Source organism: Chrysemys picta, chromosome 21, assembly GCF_011386835.1.
Source record: "Chrysemys picta bellii isolate R12L10 chromosome 21, ASM1138683v2, whole genome shotgun sequence".
NCBI lineage: Eukaryota > Metazoa > Chordata > Testudines > Emydidae > Chrysemys > Chrysemys picta.
The window spans coordinates 1,373,980-1,394,035 of NC_088811.1; the positions used below are offsets into that span (position 1 = coordinate 1,373,980).

The 20,056-nt window shown below is 48.1% G+C and overlaps 3 protein-coding genes across 6 annotated transcripts in view; 2 read left to right on the top strand and 1 right to left on the bottom strand.

Moving 5' to 3' along the window:
* DNAJC11 (DnaJ heat shock protein family (Hsp40) member C11) overlaps positions 1 to 13,955 on the top strand; it is a 69,060-nt gene extending 55,105 nt beyond the window's left edge. Inside the window, exons 10-16 of the mRNA XM_005287067.4 lie at positions 6,140 to 6,256; positions 7,613 to 7,768; positions 8,064 to 8,133; positions 9,103 to 9,160; positions 10,519 to 10,661; positions 11,460 to 11,589; positions 12,111 to 13,955. Of these exons, the coding sequence (XP_005287124.1) occupies positions 6,140 to 6,256; positions 7,613 to 7,768; positions 8,064 to 8,133; positions 9,103 to 9,160; positions 10,519 to 10,661; positions 11,460 to 11,589; positions 12,111 to 12,136 (700 nt within the window). The 3' untranslated portion in view covers positions 12,137 to 13,955. The remainder of the gene's footprint in view (positions 1 to 6,139; positions 6,257 to 7,612; positions 7,769 to 8,063; positions 8,134 to 9,102; positions 9,161 to 10,518; positions 10,662 to 11,459; positions 11,590 to 12,110) is intronic.
* Positions 111 to 19,449, bottom strand: THAP3 (THAP domain containing 3). 4 transcript variants are annotated; one of them, XM_065575388.1, is made up of 6 exons: positions 19,202 to 19,436; positions 18,797 to 18,989; positions 16,639 to 16,734; positions 11,141 to 11,222; positions 9,184 to 9,242; positions 111 to 2,215 (listed from the first exon to the last, which is right to left on the bottom strand). In XM_065575388.1, the coding sequence occupies exons 1-5, from the start codon at positions 19,276 to 19,278 to the stop codon at positions 9,226 to 9,228; spliced, it is 465 nt and encodes a 154-aa protein (XP_065431460.1). In that variant the 5' UTR covers positions 19,279 to 19,436; the 3' UTR covers positions 111 to 2,215; positions 9,184 to 9,225. The 4 variants fall into 4 exon arrangements, with proteins under 4 accessions (XP_065431460.1, XP_005287123.1, XP_065431459.1 ...); XM_065575387.1 differs by lacking the exons at positions 111 to 2,215; positions 9,184 to 9,242; positions 11,141 to 11,222 and adding exons at positions 14,390 to 14,565; positions 14,864 to 15,214; positions 15,515 to 15,871 and having other exon boundaries at positions 19,202 to 19,449; XM_065575386.1 differs by lacking the exons at positions 111 to 2,215; positions 9,184 to 9,242; positions 11,141 to 11,222 and adding exons at positions 14,390 to 14,558; positions 14,859 to 15,214; positions 15,515 to 15,871 and having other exon boundaries at positions 19,202 to 19,449.
* KLHL21 (kelch like family member 21) overlaps positions 18,874 to 20,056 on the top strand; it is a 33,726-nt gene continuing 32,543 nt past the window's right edge. Inside the window, exon 1 of the mRNA XM_042859112.2 lies at positions 18,874 to 19,006. Coding sequence (XP_042715046.1) covers positions 18,942 to 19,006 — 65 coding nt within the window. The 5' untranslated portion in view covers positions 18,874 to 18,941. The remainder of the gene's footprint in view (positions 19,007 to 20,056) is intronic.

The following is a 20,056-nucleotide window of genomic DNA, read 5'->3' on the forward strand; positions in this document are numbered from 1 at the left end:
GGAGCATAAGCTTTCGTGGGTAAGAACCTCACTTGCATCTGAAGAAGCGAGGTTCTTACCCACGAAAGCTTATGCTCCCAGTACTTCTGTTAGTCTTAAAGGTGCCACAGGACCCTCGGTTGCTTTTTTTGATATCTGTGTATCGTCACCAACGACAAAGCCTGTAAGCCTTGCCAGTTTGTCACTGTACTAACTGAAAAAGGCCTCCTTCATTTAGGTCCTGTATTTACATATTTAATCACTCACTAACAAACACGTCTTTCTTGTTCCATATTGTTTCCTGTTTTCATTTGCTGATATTTCTTTGACTAGTCTGCCTGTGGCAGCTCCGCTTCAGGATGCGCATGTGCCTGTGTGCTCCTGATTGGAGACTGTCGTCAGCAGGGTTTGCACCTGCACCCCAGGAATCCTTGTGCTCCAGTGTCAGGGCATGGTGTGGGGGTATGGCCCTGCTGCCACCCCAGTTCCGTCTCAACTACCCACGGCTTGAGACAGAGCATTGCAGTGTTGGCTATAGTTAGCCATACGGCTTCTTGCATGTCTCTTACTGTTTCTTTTCGTAGTGATTTTCTTTATATATTTTACCGTTGTTTAGCACACTTTAGAATCCCCCGTTTCATGTGCCTGATCTGGGTGTTTGTTTTCTTCTTGGGCCTCAATCCATGGCTTCGAGTAATGGGTTATGCCTAAGACCCCCGGCTTCAAACCCTGCCAGACCTGCCATAGGTCTTTTTCCTGCAGTGACAGACATTCAAGCTGCGTCCACTGCCTGGGAAAAACTCACATCCCATTGAAACGTAAGATCTGCTCAGGATTTAAAAGCAAGTCTAAAATATCGAGGGAGAACAGACTAAAACTCCTGTTGATGGAGTGTTTTCTGAGACCTGCAGGGTCCGAGTCACGCCCCATACATCAGATTCAGTTGCACAGAGAGCTCTGGCCACCGTCACTGCTGTGGCGGGAAGCAAAGATGCTGGGGCCCCTTTAGAACCATCCAGACCCTAAAATAGGAGAGAACCCATTCTCCAGAATGGGATGAGAGAAGAGAAAAGTCACCTCTGGGTCCAGGCCTCAGGGGACTTCACATCCCAACATGGGTACTGCCGAGGCTCCCCACTACTGCTACCATGATCCTGGCACCGGCTAAAAAGACAACACTGCGTACTGAGAAGCTGTCTGGTAAACAACCTGAAGTGGCATTGGCATTGGCACTCAACTCGGTGCCTTTGAAGCACGAGGACTCTAAGGACAAGCTGAAATCATGGTTGGTACCAGCCAGCCAAGAAGGGTGCATGGATTGCACTTACCACCTGACTCCTGGGGGCCCCTGTCCGGAGTCCCTGGTACCGTACGGGCTTCTGTTCCATGAGGACCCGGGAGGAATCTGAGTCCCCATTGCTGAGGGGTACCTAGAGAGACTCTCTGCCAGTGCTGACTTACCTCCTGTAGTCTACTTACCCTCTGGTCTTGCCATTGACATTGGTGACTCGTCCTCCAGGACCATCTAGTTCACCAGCCTCACACAAGCTCTTTGAGGCTCTGGAGAAGGATTTCCAGCCAATACTGAGACATCCTCTAACCAGCCAAACAAGTCTTGGTCTCCAATACAGATGCCATTATTGGGTCTTCTCTGGCCCCCAGTACTGACTCGAGCACTGGCACTGGTAAGTACCACTTGCCCCACTGATGGATACGGCGATGACACCTCATCTGATTCCAAGGTGTCTATACAAGGCTCCTCTACCTACCCGTTCCAGACCCCCTCCCTTGAGGTGCACCCCGAGGAATAAGTTCCAACCCGAGATATACCTGGCCACCCTGGGATTCTGCCCCCTCCCTTACACTGCACCACAGTGGGGTTATTGGAACTTGTGGGCCTCTGATGGTGACCAGCTATCCCGGGTCCCATATTGTAAGAGGGCAAGTCAGGATCAACAACCGCCACCCTGGTTCTTGCTCCACAGGAGGATCTCACAGAGAACCAAGAGCTAACAGAGGAAGAAGAGATATTACGTTCCCACAAATTTTCCTCCTCACCAGACGACACTATTGTGCCTCCCTGCCATTTTATGATGATGATTTCAAGGCCTTTCAAGATCTTCCGAAACGGATCCCTTCCAAGAGACCTTACCAATTCCATTGGAGAAGACGAAGGATCCCCAGCATTCCCTGTTGGACATCCTCCATTTGTCTGCTTAGGGCAAAATCGCCTTGCCTGTCAATTTAATTGATGCATAGATTCAAAGGCCAGCAGGAAGGGACCATTGTGATCATTTAGTCTGACCTGTATAACGCAGGCCGTAGAACTTCCCCACAATTATTCGTAAAGCAGATTTTTTTTTAGAAAAACAGCCAATTTTGATTTTAAAATGGTCAGTGATGGAGACTCCACCATGACCCTTGGTAAATTGTTCCAGTGGTTAAATACCTTCATTGTCAAAAATGTACACCTTATTTCGGTCTGAATTTGCCTAGCCTCAACTTCCAGCCATTGGATTGTGTTAGACCTTTCTCTGCTAGATTGAAGAGCCCATTATTAAATATTTGTTCCCCATGTAGGTGCTGATAGACTGGAATTAAGTCACCACTTAACTTTTTCTTTGTTGGACTCAGAGAACTCAATCTAGATAGTTTATCGCTATACGGCATGTTTCTTATCCTTAGTCACTCTTGTGGCTCTTCTCTGAACCTGCTCCAATTTAACATCCAATTTAACACATTGAATTGTGGGCCCCAGAACTGGACACAGTATTTTTCAGCAGTAGTTGCATCAGTGCTAAAAGCAGAGGTAAAATAATCTCTCTTTTCCTACACAAGATTCCTGTTTCTACATCTCAGGATCAAATTAGCTCTTTTAGCCACTGCAGCACAATGGGACCTTGTGTCCAGCTGATTGTCCGCCGCGACTCCCTCAGTCCGTAAGTAGGGCCTACGTTCTTTGTTCTTAAATGTACACATTTACATTTAGATGTATTAAAACACACATTGCTTGCGCCTAGTTTACCAAGTGATCTAGATCGCTCTGAATCAGTGACCGGTCCTCTTCATTATTTACCACTCCCCCAATATTTGTGTCATCTGCAAACTTTATCAGTGATGGTTTTATGTTGTCTTTCAGGTCATTGATAAAAATGTTAAATAGCACAGGGACAAGAACCAATCCCTGTGGGATCCCACTGGAAACACATGAACTTGATGATGATTCCCCACTTAGTTATATTTTGAGACGTATCAGTTAGCCAGTTTTTAATCCATTTAAGGTGTGCCATGTTAATTTTATATTTTACTAGTTTTTTGATCAACATGTTGTGCGATACCAAATCAATGACTCTCTGCTGGCCGCAGCCTTTATGGCTTGGCAAATTCATGCTACCCAAGTGTAAACAGACTGAAAAAATATTGTATACTACCCAGAGGCTTGGAGTATTTTTTTTTTCTCCCACCCAACTCTCTTGTTGTCAAGGATGTTAACGAATCCACTTGTCAGGTGGGTCTTCAGTGACTCCCCAGCCAAGTCACACACAGTCCGTGTATGAAACAAACAAATCCTTTCTGGGGTTACGCAGTCCAAAAATGACTTCAATGTCCTGCAGCCCTCCCTGGGCTCAGCCTTTAACAGTCCAACAGGGCCCATCGTGGTGCCCTTTCTGTTGGCGTCAACCTGTAGCCCTCCCAAGGCTCAGGCCCCTAATTAGTCCAACTGCGGCCTATCGCAGTACCCTCTCTGCTGGTGCATCTTCCTGTAGCCCTCCCTGGACTCAGTCTTTGACCAGCACAAGAGGGCCCATCACAGTACCCTTGTGTGGTCTGGCTGGGTTGCAAGATTCTTCCTCTGGAATTGAGCAGCATCCCAAGGGCTTCTTCCCTGGGGACACCTTACCTCTCTTTGAGTCCTCAGTGACCCCAGCCTTCCCGCTGAGCCACCCCTCTTGGACTCAGTTCTCTGACCACAGCTCCCCGCGGAGTCTGTCCCAGTGCAGCCCCCTTCCCTGCCGTGCCAGAGTTCTAATCCCTTTCCTTAGGGCGTAGCCATTTCCCCCAGGGGGTGGGGGGTGCAGTCTCACCCACTGTTCCGGGTCCCAATCCAAGGATCCTTTAAGTATAGCAGCCTTATGCTGCGTCCCTTTACTAATTACTAAAGTTAAGATTTTATCACAGTTATTTTTAGTAAAAGTCAGGGACCGGTCACAGGCTTCTGTGAATTTTTGTTTATTGCCTGTGACTGGTCCCTGACTTTTACTAAAAATAACTGTGACAAAATGGGGGAATGAGAGTCGGAGTCCTGCTGTGGGAAGGGAGTGGAGGGGTCCAGCTCCCGTGGCGGCTGGGAGCTCTGGGGGCACCCCGGGGCCTGCGGCGGCTGGGAACTCCAGGGCTGGCGGCTGGGAGCAGTGAGCGTGGCAGCTTGGTGGAAAGATCCAAAAGACGTATGTGTGGGAGTTCCATTGTCACAGCCTTCTCCCACAAGGATCATCACCACAGTGCTTCCCTGCTGGGCTGGAGTGCACACTTCCAGAACTTCACAGTTCAGGACAAATGGACCAGCTGAGGAAATCCTTGTTACGCTTGCCAGCCCTTTCTTACCCACATCTGGGGGAACCCAGTCATCATAATGCTGGCCAACAGAGCAGCTGTGTATTATATCATTTGGTAAGGAGGAGAAAGATCCTTTTTTTCTGAGTCAGTAAAACGATGGAACTGGTGCATATCACACTACATACAGATCTCAGTGGAAAACCTACTACAAGGAAAACCTACCTACAGATGTGGAAATGTTTCCACTGATCTATACCTCCTCTCGAGGTGATGCACATTCTTAATTATCTGCCAGATTTAAAAATCATGGAATTATTGCTGAGCTCGGTTAAGGTTCACCTTGCTGCCATCACAACTTTTCACCCCCCTATTGAGGAGTTTTCAGTTCGTCAGACACACCTGACTGTGATGATGTTTATTAAGTGCCTGTTCAACCTTTTTCCTCCTGTCAGAAAACCCACTCCACCATGGGATCTCAGTTTAGTTCTTTATGTGCTGAAGAAGCCTCAGTTTGAACCTAAGGGGAGTTGATCCCTCCTTCCTTTGTCCTTCTGTACTTGGTTCCTCATGGCCATCACCTCAGCCAGGAAGGGTGTTGGGGAGATAGGAGCCCTGTTGGCTGACCCACTGTATACAGTGTTCTATCGTAACAAGGTGACACTACATCCACATCCTCGCTTTCTACCTAAAGTTTCTTCGGAGTTCCACATTTATCAGGAGATTCACCCGCCGGTGCTTCACCCCAAGCCTCACTCTTCAAGAGAAGAAATGAGCCACCATACACTGAATGTAAGAAGAGCTCTTGTCTTTTACCGCGACAGAACTAACCCCCTTAGGGCTTCCCCAAGGCTTTTCAGCTCTGTCATGGAATGAATAAAAGGACATCCATTCTCCACCCAAAGACTGTTGTAGGATGCTTCTTAACCTGTTACAAAGCCTTGGGGTTTTGTCCCCCTCTTAAGATGGTAGCTAATTCCACCAGGGCTCAATCTCAGAGTGGCCCAACTGAAAAACATCCTGTCTCAGACATCTGCAGGGCAGCCACCTGAGCTTTGGTGCATGTTTTTCCAGCACTGTGCTGTGCTTGCTTCCAGAGCTGACATGGCTTTTGGTGACACCGTTCTGTGATCTACACTAAATCAGCCTCCTCAGCACCACACTCAGAATCTCCTGAAGTGAGACCCCTTAGGGACGCTACTCGAAGAAGAAGGGGAGGTGACTTACTTGGTATGGTAACTGTAGTTCCTCGAGATGTGTCCCTGTGGGTGCTCCACTACCCCCACCCCTTCCCATCTGCCTTGCAGTCTTGCTAGACTTCCGTGGTTGAGAAGGAATTGGAGTGGAGGCAGTCCTTCCATTCCCTTCGCCCACCCATATATTCTTGCACCTGAGCACAAGGATATCTAGGGCGCAGGCACAGACCCGCGGACACTGCTGACAAAAATCTCTGATCACACACACCTTGAAGAACTCCAGTTATGGTACAAGGTTGGTAACCTCTCCTTTGTGATACGTGGTGAACTACAATAAACAGAATTGGATAGTAAAAGAGAAATTGGAGACACTGCTCTCGTCTTATTGTTTTCTGGTTTTGTCATTCTAGGGCAGGTTTCTTTGGGACCATAGTGGAATATGGAGCAGAGAGGAAGATTTCCAGACACAGTATTTTGGGAGCCACTGTCAGTGTTGGTGTTCCCCAGGGAGTGTCTCTGAAAATCAAGTCAGTTCAAGATTATAACTGTGATATTGGTGGCTATGACTGTAACACACATTCATGTGTCTGATGCATTCAATTGGGGCACCCAAGCAAAGGTATTTTAGGCATACTAGCAACAGGAACCCGAAGGCTGTGATGCATGTACATGCCATAAAATGGAGCAGGTTGCAGCTGCTCTCACTTTTAATAGAGGGATGTGGCCCTCTAAGCCTGCTTCTGTTGGAGGCTGAGCATTTCATTTGGCACTAGTGTGCAAGTACATTAAAAATATCTGAGGGTGCATTTTAAAAATCAAGCGTGGCAAATTACTGTAAGTGGATAGATATTTAGGTTTTTTTAAAAAAATATCTTTAATTGCATTCCAGTTACCATAGCTTTACACACAGGCAAAAATTCAGACCAACCTAGATTGCTAGAGTTAAGAATATATCAGTTTTCACTAGTTAACATGATGCAGCTTTCAAAGAGGTACTAACAGAACACTGTGTTGATAGACTATCGTGCATATTTTGATTTTGCCAGCAGAGGGCATGACAACACTGCAGAACCTATCCAAAAACAGTAAGATCGCAGTCCTGATGATGACTTCAGATCATGACAAACTTGCTAAAATAAATTTGACCATAAGCAACTGATGAACATTAATATTCTCCTTCCTGCAAGGCACATGCATGAATGTGATCCTTCTTGTGAGAGCATCCTCTGTTCCTGTGTAACCTTGAACTTTGGTTATCTCATGATGTGTACAGGGACCAGTAACTCATAGACTGTAAGGTCAGAAGGGACCATTATTATCATCTAGTCTGACCTCCCGCATGATGCGGGCCACAAAAGCTGACCCACCCACTCCTGGAATAATTCTCTCCCTTGACTCAGCTGTTGAAGTCCCCAAATCATGATTAACGTTCCTTGCCTTATTGGGTAGGAATCCAGGAAGTGATGGTGGGGAACAGTGCAGCAGTAGATTCTTTCAGGATAAGCAACTGCTCCTGATTTCCCTCTGGAAGGGGTGATTGTGTCTTTCCCCAATGATTCCTGGAACCATAAGAGATTCTCTCAAGATTTTTTTAAATAGACCCCAGAACATCGTCACAGCTCCAACCAAGTATCTCCAGAGGAGACACCTGCTCCTTAAAAGTAAGGGCTCTGCCAGGCTTCAGACGTCTCCTTTGCTGCTGTTCTGATTTAGTCTATGAGCTCTTCACCTTTGGGTTCAGAGTTCAGACTATCCCACTACCTCTGGTGGTTGCTGCAGCTGAGTTGGAGCCTACACTGTTGGCCAGCATTAGACGTATTCTGTTGTGTGCTTTAGAACTCCAAACTTGCTTTGATAAGCTGCTTTGTTCTTCTTTGTTTTAGGTTGAACAGGGCCAGCCAGACCTACTTCTTTCCTGTCCACCTGACAGATCAGCTGCTCCCCAGTGCTGTGTTCTACGCCACCGTGGGACCCCTAGTTATCTACTTTGCCATGCATAGGCTAATCATCAAACCCTACCTCAGGGCACAAAAGGAGAAGTGAGTCTGAGGTCATGTGTTTTAAATACAGAGCTGGGCTCTCCTATTCAATTGCTTTTGGAAGTAGGGTGGCAGGTTTAGGGGCATTTATCTGCGGTACAGTTGTTTTATTGGGAGTTAAAATGGGGAGCCTGAAGGATGATCGCTGTAAAGAATCTCCAATGGAGGCCTTGAAGCCAGCCTGAGTGAGTGAGGTCTGTAGGATCATTAAGGCACTGACATGGGAAAGTGCATCCTTGCACTGAATCGTATTTAATGCCTATAACTAATGTGTTGTTCAACTTCCTCATGTCAGAGAGTTGGAGAAACAAAGGGAAAGTACAGCCAGTGATGTCCAACAGAAGAAGCAGGAGGCGGAAGCTGCAGTAAGTGGTCCATTCCTCCATCCCCAGTCTTGCCTGTTAGTTTCATCCTTGGTTATATTGTTCCATACAGCATATGTCACCCACTTTGTTCTCCAGCTGTGTCCCCAGTTTCATTTGCAGAACTTATACCACCCGCAGTGTTGCCAATCCTTGCAATTTCGAGTGGTGTGATTTTTGCCAGGGCTGGAGCCAGTCTAATGATGATATGAGGAGCTCCAGTCCTCTTGGGGATTTTAGCCCTGCCTGGGGGGAAAATCCCCTCCCTGACTGGCTGCCTTCCACATTTGCCCGCCTCCTGGGGAAGAGTAGCCAATCATGACCGCTGTAGCAGCAGGCAGAGCTTTTCCACCTCCCCTCAGGACCATTCTCACAGTAGGGAAGGGGGCAGAAAGAGCCAAGAGTCTCATGGCAGCTCTGTGCCCCCCCGGTGAGCCACAGGATGTTATCTTTGCTCCTCCCTGCTCCCATCTCCTGCCCTGGAGGGGAGGGGGGGAAGAACCTGTCACTGCCCCCCAGCCCAGGAAGTAAGACTGAGTCTTTCCCTTCACCCCAGTAGCTGAGTGTGCTGCTGTCATTGGCAAGGGCAACAGAATACAGAGCCTCCCGCAAGCCACAATTGCTGGCACTCTTTAATTTCTCTGAGACACTCTACCCATGGATTGGATGATTTCCAGACATGACATGGAGCCATCCTGTGGTCCCTAACATTCCCATGCTCTGTCACCGCAACCCCAGGGCAGTTTGAGGCATTTCCCCCTTCCCTGTGTTTTTGTTCTGATCTTCATTTTCATATTTATGCGCAGGTGAGTGCTGAGACAATGCCCAGGCCCTGGTCTGCAGGTGTCTTCCTAATTCACTCATCCCTCATGAGCCTTCTCAGCTGAAGGAAACTATTCCCACTTGGGGTTCATAGCTGTTTTAAATGGAATCTGACTGCTGAATTTTGTTTTGTCCTTTGTGTTGTGGCAGGTTCGGTTAATGCAAGAATCCGTCCGGAGGATAATTGAGGCAGAGGAAGCCAGGATGGGTAAAAAGTGCAGCATGACTTACTTGTTCTGAAGGGTTTGAGGAGAGGAAGGGGGAGTGGGATCCCTATAGATGTTGGAGGGCTGGGGAGAAAAGTGGAAAATAGGTATTAAGGGTGGGCAAACTTTTTGGCCCGAGGGCCACATCTGGGTATGCAAATTGTATGGTGGGTCATGAATGCTCATGAAATTGGGGTTGGGGTGCAGGGGGGTGAGGGCTCAGGTGTGGGGCCAGAAATGACGAGTTCAGGGTGCAGGAGAGGGATCCAGGCTGGAGCAGGGGGTTGGGGTGTGGGCTTCAGCTGGAGATGCGGGCTCTGGGGTGGGGCTGGGATGAAGGATTTGGGGCGTAGAAAGTGCTCCAGGCTGGGCCTGAGCAGTTCGGAGGCTGGAGGGGGATCAGGGCTGGGGCAGAGGGTTGGGACATGGTGGGGGGGTGAAGCTCTGGCTGGGAGTGCAGGCTCTGGGGTGGGGCTGGAGATGAGGGGTTTGGGATGCAGGAGGGTGCTCCGGGCGGGGATCGAGGGGTTCAGAGGGCGGGAGGGGGATCAGAGCTAAGGAAGGGGGTTGGGGCGCGGGAGGGGCTCAGGGGTGCAGGCTCCGGGCAGCAGTTACCTCAAGCAGCTCCTGGAAGCAGCAGCGTGTTCCCCTTCTGGCTCCTACACAGAGGTGTGGCCAGGTGGCTCTGCGCGCCGCCCTGTCCACAGGTGCCGCCCCTGCAGCTCCCATTGGCTGTGGTTCCCGGCCAATGGGAGCTGCGGGGGCGGCGCTAGGGGCAGTGCGTGGAGCCCCCTGGCTGCCCCTAAACATAGGAGCTGGAGGGGGGACATGCAGCTGCTTCTGGGAGCCGTGTGGAGGCGTGGCATGCATGTGCGGAGCGGCCCCCGACCCCGCTCCCCAGCGACAGCGCGGGGAGCTGCCACTTTTATGTCCATATGGTTAACTCCAGATCTTAATGATGACTGTTAAAGTGGCAATGTGGCTCTACCTTGGGATGGCCCTGGGTGGGGAAGTGGGGTTCGGGGAATGTTGTATGTGCCTCAGTCCCTGGGGGAGGTTCACCACTCATTTGATTTGGTGTTATAGGGGGATCAGGTCAGTGCAGGAATTTTCCTTAAGTCCTAGTTGAAATACTCCTTTCGTTCCCAGGTTGGGCTTGGCCTAGCATTGTGCATGATTTTGAATTTTTTTGAGGAAAGCTCTGTATTTGCCCTTCCAACACTCTTTCTTGAAAACGGTTCCCTCTGGCAGTATGAGAAGAATGCTAGGAAGGGGGGTGGGAGGCTGATCTCTTCATTAGTTTCTCTACAGATACCTGGGGGAGCCTTTTGCCATATCTTTGTTCTTGTGTGGAATGCAGGTTTGATAATAGTGAATGCCTGGTATGGGAAGTTTGTCAATGACAATAGCAGGAAGAACGAGAAAGTGAAAGTCATAGATGTGACCGTGCCCCTGCAGTGCTTGGTGAAGGACTCTAAGCTTATCCTCACGGAGGCCTCCAAGGTATGCAATGACATGTGCTGAATTGCCTCGTGGGCGTTAACCTTTGTTGCAGGCCCTGCACATCCCAGTCCTGCACCACCTCATCCTCCCCTGGCAGAGTGCAGGCAAACAAACTAGAAGTAAACTCTAATCCAGAACAAGTGCATCCACAAAAAGAGCTGCTCTAAAGTACTCTTAAATGATAGTTTAAATAACCACCATGAACACCTAACAGAGCTGACACTTTTCCTGAATGTCCATGGCTTGTATAGGAATGGAAGGCCTCGCTCAATTATATTATCAGATATGTAATAACTACTGTAGGTCAGTGGGCGAATCAGATGCATTTAACAAATGTTGGATGTTAAAGGGACACTGTCATCTTGAAAATTACAGGTCTGAAAATTATTTACCTGCTATTATTATAAATAATGCCTAAAACCATTAGCAGAAAGATTAAAGGGAGAATTATTTTTTTATTTACTTTGAATTTACTTTACCTTGGCTGCACTTCATAGTCACTTCTGCTGATTTCCCTACACAGTCAGTTTCCCTTGTTGTTTGTGAGAGTCTCTCACTCAGCTGCAGGGGGAGAAAAATATTTAATAAAATAGGAAAATTTAATTATAAAACCAACCTTTAGGCAGATGTAATTGAAAGTGTCTTTAACTAATGTTTTACATTAATTAGTTGGTGCTGATGGTGTCCCATGTGCAGGAAACCTTCAACTCCTTTTAAAACTCCCTCTTTCTATTGTAACCTAAAAACACCAGTGGGAGAACTGTGAGAATGCTCAGTGTGTTGTTTTCGTTGTTGAAGGCTGGGCTGCCTGGGTTCTATGACCCTTGTGTGGGCGAAGAGAAGAGTTTGAAAGTGCTGTATCAGTTTCGGGGAGTTCTACATCAAGTGATGTCTGCTGACAGCGAGGCCCTTAGGATACCAAAGCAATGTAAGTAGCAAGGATTGCGTTCTCCTTCCTCCAGTCACCAAGCCCCAATTCCAGCAGAGAGGACAGGATCCCCTCAGCCCCCCCCCCACACACACACACAATTCACTGGGCTGCAGTCCATCGCAGTGTCTGGCATCAGTGATGCCTTGCTGTGGCTAGTTAGGATGTCTCAATTGTGCAAGTGCTCTTCCAGGGACAGTGGAGCCATTAAGCTTTGAGGAGTTAGCCTGTTCTGGATGTCTCTCTAACGAATAGCTGCATTGTGATTTGGCTGAAGAGTACAAGTCCTTTCTAAACCAGTCTTGGGCACCTCAGACTGTGTGCTGCCCTTTGGAGAATTCTGGTTTCTAAGTGATCAATCTCTTACTATTGATGCTTTTGTAAGTTGGTGAGAGTCTTGCATTCAGTGATTTCCTTTGCTGCTAGTAATTCTGTTCTGCAACTGACACTATGGTAAACGTTGCTGAGAGTTAGGACATCTCTATTAATAAACATGAACTGAGTCCATTTGTTCTTAACAGCTCACAGGATTGATGCGGACGGCTAATGTGGTGAGAAAGCAGGGTGTCATGTATGGTACCTGAATCAACAGAAGCTGCAAAACCTTCCTCCTGGATTCTACAAGTTTGAAACTGAAACTGAGATGTTTTTATTTTTATGATCCATATAGAAGGCGGTGTCATACCAATTATGTTAAGAGGTAACGAGAAAACCTGTTCTTACAGGTACCTCCAAGGCAATACTGCCCTGGATTGTGGCTTGGCAGCCAATAGGGAACATGACTGAGAACATGCAGTGCTCTCTGCGTGCCCATCACCTGCCTGGGAGGTGTGACGGGTAGAGCCCCAGCTGTCATGTGTCCAAGCCCTTCCTGCTGTGACTTAACTGCAGCTCATTTGTCCAGTCTCATTGTTTCCTCTCACTGTCAGCAAGATGGGAAGTGAAGGAGGACTCTTCGCTCTCCCTTTCCCTCAAGCTTACAGGGTTGGGGTTAAGTTAACTGAAAACAAATAGCTAATTTAACCCTTTCTGCTCCTACGGGGAAACTGAAGTTTGTGGCCACCTCCTAAGAATCCTCTCTATCAATCCTGTTACTGGACAGAGGATGTGCTGTTCATCCCACTTCTTTATTTAAAATGTACTTTTTGTTTAAGGACAAGTACGTTTAGAATGAAGTTCTCTGCTTTTCCTAATCACGTGGACCTTTTTCAGCATGCTTCCATCCAGCTGCCAGTAGCATTCGTTCCAAGCACTATTATTACTCCAGGTTAATTATAGATTATAACCACTGTCCATGTCAAATTAATTTTGCTCCACCTCACCCAGGACTGCATGTTGTTTTAAGTCTTTTTGGAGGGAAAAGTGAATTAGATTAACTGAATAGTTCTGTTCCTTGCTGATTCTGGTGCTGCAACTCTTCCCATCTGATTTTATGCTGGGAAAAGAGGGAAATTAAGTTGATACAACTAAACCCGACCAAAGTGTAGAGATGTGCCAAATAGGAGGAACAACTGAAAACTTCAAAACAGTGACTGCCACCAGTCTGAGGGGCTAGATTCTCTAGAATAGCCTTAGGATGCAACCCCTGCCTGTGATTTATCTTACCTCTAGAGAGGTGCACTCTTGCTCTACCAACATAGCTGAAAGCAGCAGGGCTGCTGGTAATAGCACTATTAAGTATTTGGCATCTTAGTACTTTTAGATATTTATATAAAAGGGAGAGTGGCGGCTATTACGCAGGCACTGAAATGTAGTTCTACTCTTGGCCAGTCCTGGGGGGGGGGGGGGGGGGGGGCCTTCACCATTTATATGCAAGAGATTTAGGAAGATGCGCATATGGACAGAGGCATTGTTGCTACTGATAACTACTGGAGTAAATAACTTCATGACATGCACCTTGGCCCCTTATTTCTTTAGTGTAACTGCTGTTGTGTTTACTTATGTCAGTCCTATCTCCCCCTCATAAGCGTGAAATCACATCAGGGAATTTCATTTCCAATAGTCCTTGTCCAAGAGCAGGTTTATCACAGCTATTCCAGGAAAGCTGATAATTATCTCTCCCCTCCTTGTTCCTACAATCAAGTGCTGCTTGCCAGTTTTTTTATCAGAAAAATCTCACCTTTTTATGCGTGAATAGCGCCTGTTCTAGGAATGCATTTCATTCACTACCATCTCACAGTGTTTTTTGATCTGAAGCTAAGTGTCAACTGTGCAATAAATTTTGTGTTGAATCAATTTTCAGTTGAAAACTCCCCGGTGTTTCCTTTGCTGCAGATGGATCTTCCACACATTGATTACTTCACCTTGTTTAAAGCTGGTGGAAGAGAAAACACTGTATTGTCATAATAAATCCTCTTTGAAAGCTATGGGTGGTGAGTTAGTTATATTTTTATAAATTCAAGCTTGGCCTCTTTCAAATCCTTCCTCAAGATGCACTGTGAATGGTGGTTTTTACAATAAGTTGCTATGTGATGGCTGGGCAGGATGCCAGCATCTTCAATAAAATACTCAAATGTGCATCACCTCTTCCACCTACCACCAGCTTTTCTTTTTATTATTGTATCTTAGTCTCAGATGTAAGCTCTTCTTAGGAAGGAACTGTCTCATCTGTGTTTGTAGGGGGCTTAGAACGAGGTTGCTCTGGCTACTGTAACAGAATTTCCCGTAACAGGATTGTGTGGGGATTGAGTAAAGGCTGAGATGCAAGTAGTAGTAGGTATAAAATAGCTGTAAAACATTTGCTGTTAATTATAAGAAAAAATCCCAACAGAGCAGATAAAATCCAGCCACAGAATAGAGATGAAACATTAAACAATAATTCATTAACTTTATACAAGAATAAAATCATTTACCCTCTCACTGATGTTTGCCTGATGTAAATAGCTATAATACAGTTTTTGCTGTCATGAAAATCTATTTTCATATAAATTATACTGAATGGGATGGAGAGAAAAGAGCTAGCACCATGACTTAGGCCTTGGCTACACTTACCGGCAAGTTCGACGGCTGGAAATCGAACTTCTGGGTTCGACTTATCGCGTCTAGTCTGGACGCGATAAGTCGAACCCGGAAGTGCTCGCCGTCGACTGCGGTACTCCAGCTCGCCGAGAGGAGTACCGCGGAGTCGACGGGGGAGCCTGCCTGCCGAGTGTGGACCAAGGTAAGTTTGAACTAATTCGAAATAAGGTACTTCGAACTTCAGCTACGTTATTCACGTAGCTGAAGTTGCGTACCTTAGTTCGAATTAGGGGGGGTAGTGTAGACCAAGCCTTACAGAAGTGGTCTCTGGCCCATGCAGTAGTTCTACAACTTTGGAATTACTTCACACCTCGAAAAGACAATGTCTATAGGATTTAACATTAGCTTAACTAAATGTAATTGCCAGAAAAGTTCCCAGAGTCTCTTCTCCCAGACCCGTATACACCTGGCATTCTTACTTTATTAGAAAGGCATTTAGATTACAAATGCTGAGGCAAGAAGTTCAGGTTTCGGGAATTTTTTGCATTCTATTTCTCAGCCAAGTTCCCTTTGCTAGTTCTCATTTGACCATGTGCATGCTGGGTAGTTATGATGTATGTGAACTTTAAGCTATGCTCATCAGAAACAGTAGTGAGTACGTTACTCACTCTGGCCTTGGCTACACTTACCGGCAAGTTCGACGGCTGGAAATCGAACTTCTGGGTTCGACTTATCGCGTCTAGTCTGGACGCGATAAGTCGAACCCGGAAGTGCTCGCCGTCGACTGCGGTACTCCAGCTCGCCGAGAGGAGTACCGCGGAGTCGACGGGGGAGCCTGCCTGCCGAGTGTGGACCAAGGTAAGTTTGAACTAATTCGAAATAAGGTACTTCGAACTTCAGCTACGTTATTCACGTAGCTGAAGTTGCGTACCTTAGTTCGAATTAGGGGGGGTAGTGTAGACCAAGCCTCTATAAAGTACTCTAGCCGACAGCCTGTCAAACCACAGTTCTTGCTGGTGTAGATGAGTTTTCAGAAAGTCAGGCCCTGTTCCCTCCCACCAGGCTGTCTGGCCTGGTGTTTTTGCTGCTCCTTTTTGCAGGCCTGGAGCCGCACAAACATCCTCCTCAGAGCCATGCTTTTAACCTTCAGGCGTTTTTGCAGTTTTTCATTTTCCTCTAGTGCCTGGAAAAGTTTTTGTTTTAAGGAAGCACAGTCACTGACAGCATAGTTGTGATCTGAGGTCTGAACTGGGTGGTGTCTCTGCACTGGGGGCCTGGATTGCAGCAGCCGGCCCTCCACTTCTGGTGCCTTAGTTGTGCTAACCTGAAAAGAACACAGGGAGTGAAAGTGAGGGATGCAGAGCTTGGCTGGATGGGTATTATGCAGGGAGACACTATGCAAGCTTCTTCCACAACATGACTAATGCACCTCACCCTGAGCAGCCCCCAGTCCAATCCTGGGAGTCAAGCAGAAGCTTTCCTACTAGCCATGTTACTTTGCCCTTCTCTCTCTCTGAGACTAGTGTCTCCATATTTCACAGGGGAGGTTTGCATTCTCCTCATTGTACAGTAAGAGGAAGTGATTTGCTCAACACACAGCTAGTCAGTCGCAGACCCAACAATATAATCCAGGTCTCCTGACTCCCCAGTTCCTGCTGTAACCACCAGACAATTTTTTTTCAGGCAAATTGCATGGCAGTTTTTGTAATGGACAGATATTCCCAAACTCAGCACTGAACTCTCTTCACGTGGGATCTTCTGTGTTTGAAGTCAAATCCCCAGAAACTAGCAGTGGCTGGGGTCTTACCCAATTCCCCTGAATATACTTAATGAAAATTGAATTATTCTTGAAACAAGATCAAGTCACCAAAGCTCAATGGGTGCTTGCTCTCCAGTTCTGTAGGAATCATATTAAGATTTCAAGTCAAGAGTCACAGGGCCTCTATCGCCAGTTCTTTTCTATATGAAGTAACAAAACATTCACTCATTTCTGCTTCCCTGTCTCTCTAGTGCTTCGAGCTCAGCTGTGTGTAATTGTCAAAAATGTTTGATTTTGCCTAAGATGTGAGGTAAAGTGACTAACTCTCTTACCTCTTCTCTTGGTTCCTCTGTTCTACTGGGTTGGGGCTCTTGGTGCAGAACAGTTTCTTCATCTAATCTCCTTCCATCCTCTGTCCTTGTAAAGTCCTAAAGAGACCAGGGAATTACCCAAACTCAATCAGCTCTTATTTTCAACACCACTAGTGTTACAGCTTAAAGGGATCTCTGTTCCAGGAGCCACGGTCAGTGTAAATGAGCCATATACTCCCTTTAGGCCTTCATTTTTATTTCAACATAAAGTACAAAATTACTAACTGGAATTTAAATAGAAGTGATAAGCAATTGGGACTGAAATTTTAGCTTGCTCCAATGCCATCCAGTGAAAATACTCGCTTCACACCATTTGGCATATTTAGACAAGTACACCTCCACCCCGATATAACACGATATAAAGCAGTGCTCCGGGGCTGTGCACTCCGGTGGATCAAAGCAAGTTCAATATAACGCGGTAAGATTTTTTGGCTCCCGAGGACAGCGTTCTATCGAGGTAGAGGTGTATCTACAAAAAGGGGGTATTTCAGTGAGAAGGAACCCCAAATTCTAGAGAATCACCATGTGCTGTACAGCAAAATGCAGCACTGCCTCAGGTTAAAAAAAAAAGGTGCCAAAGGCTGGAAGGGACAAATGTACCGTAGGCAATTTGGAATCCTCAGCATCATGTATTGTAGAGGGCTTGTCTCCTTCCTGATTTGCTATAGTGAGGACAAGGCCCTCAGGTTCGCGTGACATTTCTGAGAATCCCAGTGCTACTTGCTGTCCAAGTCTGACTCCCATTTGGAAGGAAACCACATACAACATTCTTGGCTCTCCAAGGAAAAAAGACCGCAATAAAAAATGATCACGCTCCTCAGGACAATGTAGTATTGTAGCCTTAAGCTTCACACAAGGTTTTAACAAAAACTTCCCCTGTTTAATGTTTGACTAAGCAGAATGGGAATAAGACTGGGTGATGTGTATACATGCATAAACTCTTTGTGGGTTAGTTCTAACTGACCTTATATAAATAATCAATTCCAGGTGAACTAGCATCTCTCTCAGACCTGGTAGGCTCTCTTCTCCCCCTTTACTTTTGAAAGGGGTAGGGCAGTTTGTAGAATAGCACTTGTCAGGTTTTTAGCTAGAACTGAGGGGGAGGGAACTTGTGGCTACTCTAGCCAAGAGTCGTAGTTTTGTCTTGTGTACTATTTGAATTGTTACAAGGAGAGTGGAACATGCTTCCGTCATCTGTCAGTATTTTAAACATGTATGGTTTGCATGAATAAATGTGTGGGAATTCACTTTGAGGGGAGGGATATTGAGCATTGGCCAGCTAAACCCAGGGATGTGAGTTCAATCCTTGAGGGGGCCACTTAAGGATCTGGGGCAAAATCAGTACTTGGTCCTGCTACTGAAGGCAGGGGGCTGGATTCGATGACCTTTCAGGGTCCCTTCCAGTTCTATGAGATAGGTATATCTCCATATATAAGAAGGAATTTGTGTTCAGGATGCCGTTTTTCAAGAACCTCTTTCATAAGGTAGAAATCGGAATATTTGTTGTTGCAGCATATTGACAAGTTGTAAGTGTAAGGAGAGCAGCTAAAGATTAATTGCTATTATTACCAGGAGCACCTAATATTTTCCCAGCACTGCCAGCAGCCCAAGTATATCAAACACACAATTAGATCTGACCACTCTGCTACTAGATATGGCATTTTTAGTACTGATTTCAGTGGGAGCAGGCTTAGGTTAATCGTGATTGGGAATTGACTTCATCATAAAAATCCATAGCAGGGAGTGGCTCCTTGACTAATGCAAGGGGCAAAGCATTTGGGACCCTGAGGAACCGCTCACATGGGATGTGAAATGAAGTGATGCCCTTTGTGGGGGAGGACAGAGCCCTGTCCGTTATGTTGTCCCCATTGTACAGAAAAAGAAGGGGGGAGCCTAGTGTCCGGTAAGCTCCCCAGTGTCATGCACAGCCCCTGCTCTACCCACTAGCTCCCACCCCTCTCCCACAACCAGGACTAGAACCCGGTGGGGTTACCAAGTCTCCAGGATTGGCCTGGCCTCCAGGAATTAATCTTTAATTAAAGATTGTCACGTGATGAAATCTCCAGGACTACAGCCTACCGAAATTGGCACCCCTAGAACTTGGCCCTGCCCGGCTCACCCTGGCGGTGCGGGGGAAGGCGAAGAGCGTGGGCACGGCGTTGGGCTTGAGGTTGGTGCGGTTGCCGAAGGCGCTGAAGCAGTCGGGCTGGAAGTGCTGCGAGCAGAGCACCGTGTGCGAGCTGGGCTGGAAATCGCCACGGCCAATGTTCCCCACCCAGCGCGCCAGCAGCTCGGGCCGGCTGAACGGGAACCTGCGGGAGACAGCGGGGTGAGGCTGGGCGGGGGGAGACCGGCCCAGGTCTCGGGGGAGGGGCCGGGCCGGCCCCGGTACCTGGGGGAGGGGGGAGGGGCCGGGACCCGGTACCTAGAGGAAGGGGAGGCGGGGGAGGGGCCGGGCCCTGGTACCTGAGGGAAGGGAGAGGAGAGGGGCCGGGGCCCGGTACCTGGAGGGGTCGGGCGGTACCTGTGGAAGGTGAGCTGCTGCCGGCAGCGGCTGCTATAGCGGTTACTGCACCGAAGCGCCGCGCACGATTTGGGCATCGCGCGTTGCCCCCAACAAAGATGGCTGCGCCCCCTCCGCGGACCCTAGGCGCCCCCTGCAGTACGCGCCTTCCGGGGCGGATTTCCCGCGCGGGGGCCAAGCGGTCTGCTTTCCCCCTCCCCCACGGGGCAGAGCGAGCGAGACTCCGCCCGGCAATGACGGCCTTTCCCAGCATGCATCGCGCCTCTCCCTTCTTTCACGCCTGCTCCCAGCGTCGCTTGACGGGTTGTGCGCAGAGCAGGCTGGGAGTTGTAGTTTGAGCAGTCGCCTGAGGGGTGGAGCGGGTCACTCGTGCTCCACCAGTTGCGCCTGGGCCGCGCCCGTGGGGAGCTGGGGGACATCGCGGAGAAACGACAGCGAGCGCCGGCTTCCCCGCCCCGCCCGTGACCCCCAGGCAGCTCAGCGCCCCCCCGCCCTGGGTCGGGCTGCCCCCGCCCCCTGCGGGGAGGGCGTCGCTTTGTGCGGGAGCTGAGGTCCCCCCGGCTTGCGGGGCTGCAGGACCCGGGCCGATAAAAAATTGCCCACTAGCTCGAGCGTCACCCCTACAATCATCAGTTGGCAGCAGTGCGGCCGCCCTACCTCTGAGCGGGCCCCTTGCCTCCCACCTTGCCCTCAGCCCATCAGCAGCAGACAAGAAAAATACAGCTGCCAAGATCATCTTCTCGTCAAGTCAGTCCTTCTTGAATCCCGAGCACCACAGCAGACACCAGCTGCTTCCCTCTCCTTTCCAACTCTGCCCCCTCCCTACTCGATAAAGAACAATATATATAAAATTGT

Coding starts and splice junctions, on each gene's coding strand:
- THAP3 (XM_065575387.1), bottom strand. CDS start 19,278: ATGCCCAAATCGTGCGCGGCGCTTCGGTGCAGTAACCGCTATAGCAGC. Junction 18,990..19,201: donor CAGCAGCTCACCTTCCACAG/GTACCGCCCGAC, acceptor TGTCTCCCGCAG/GTTCCCGTTCAGCCGGCCCG. Junction 15,872..16,638: donor CAGAGGAACCAAGAGAAGAG/GTAAGAGAGTTA, acceptor TGTTCTTTTCAG/GTTAGCACAACTAAGGCACC.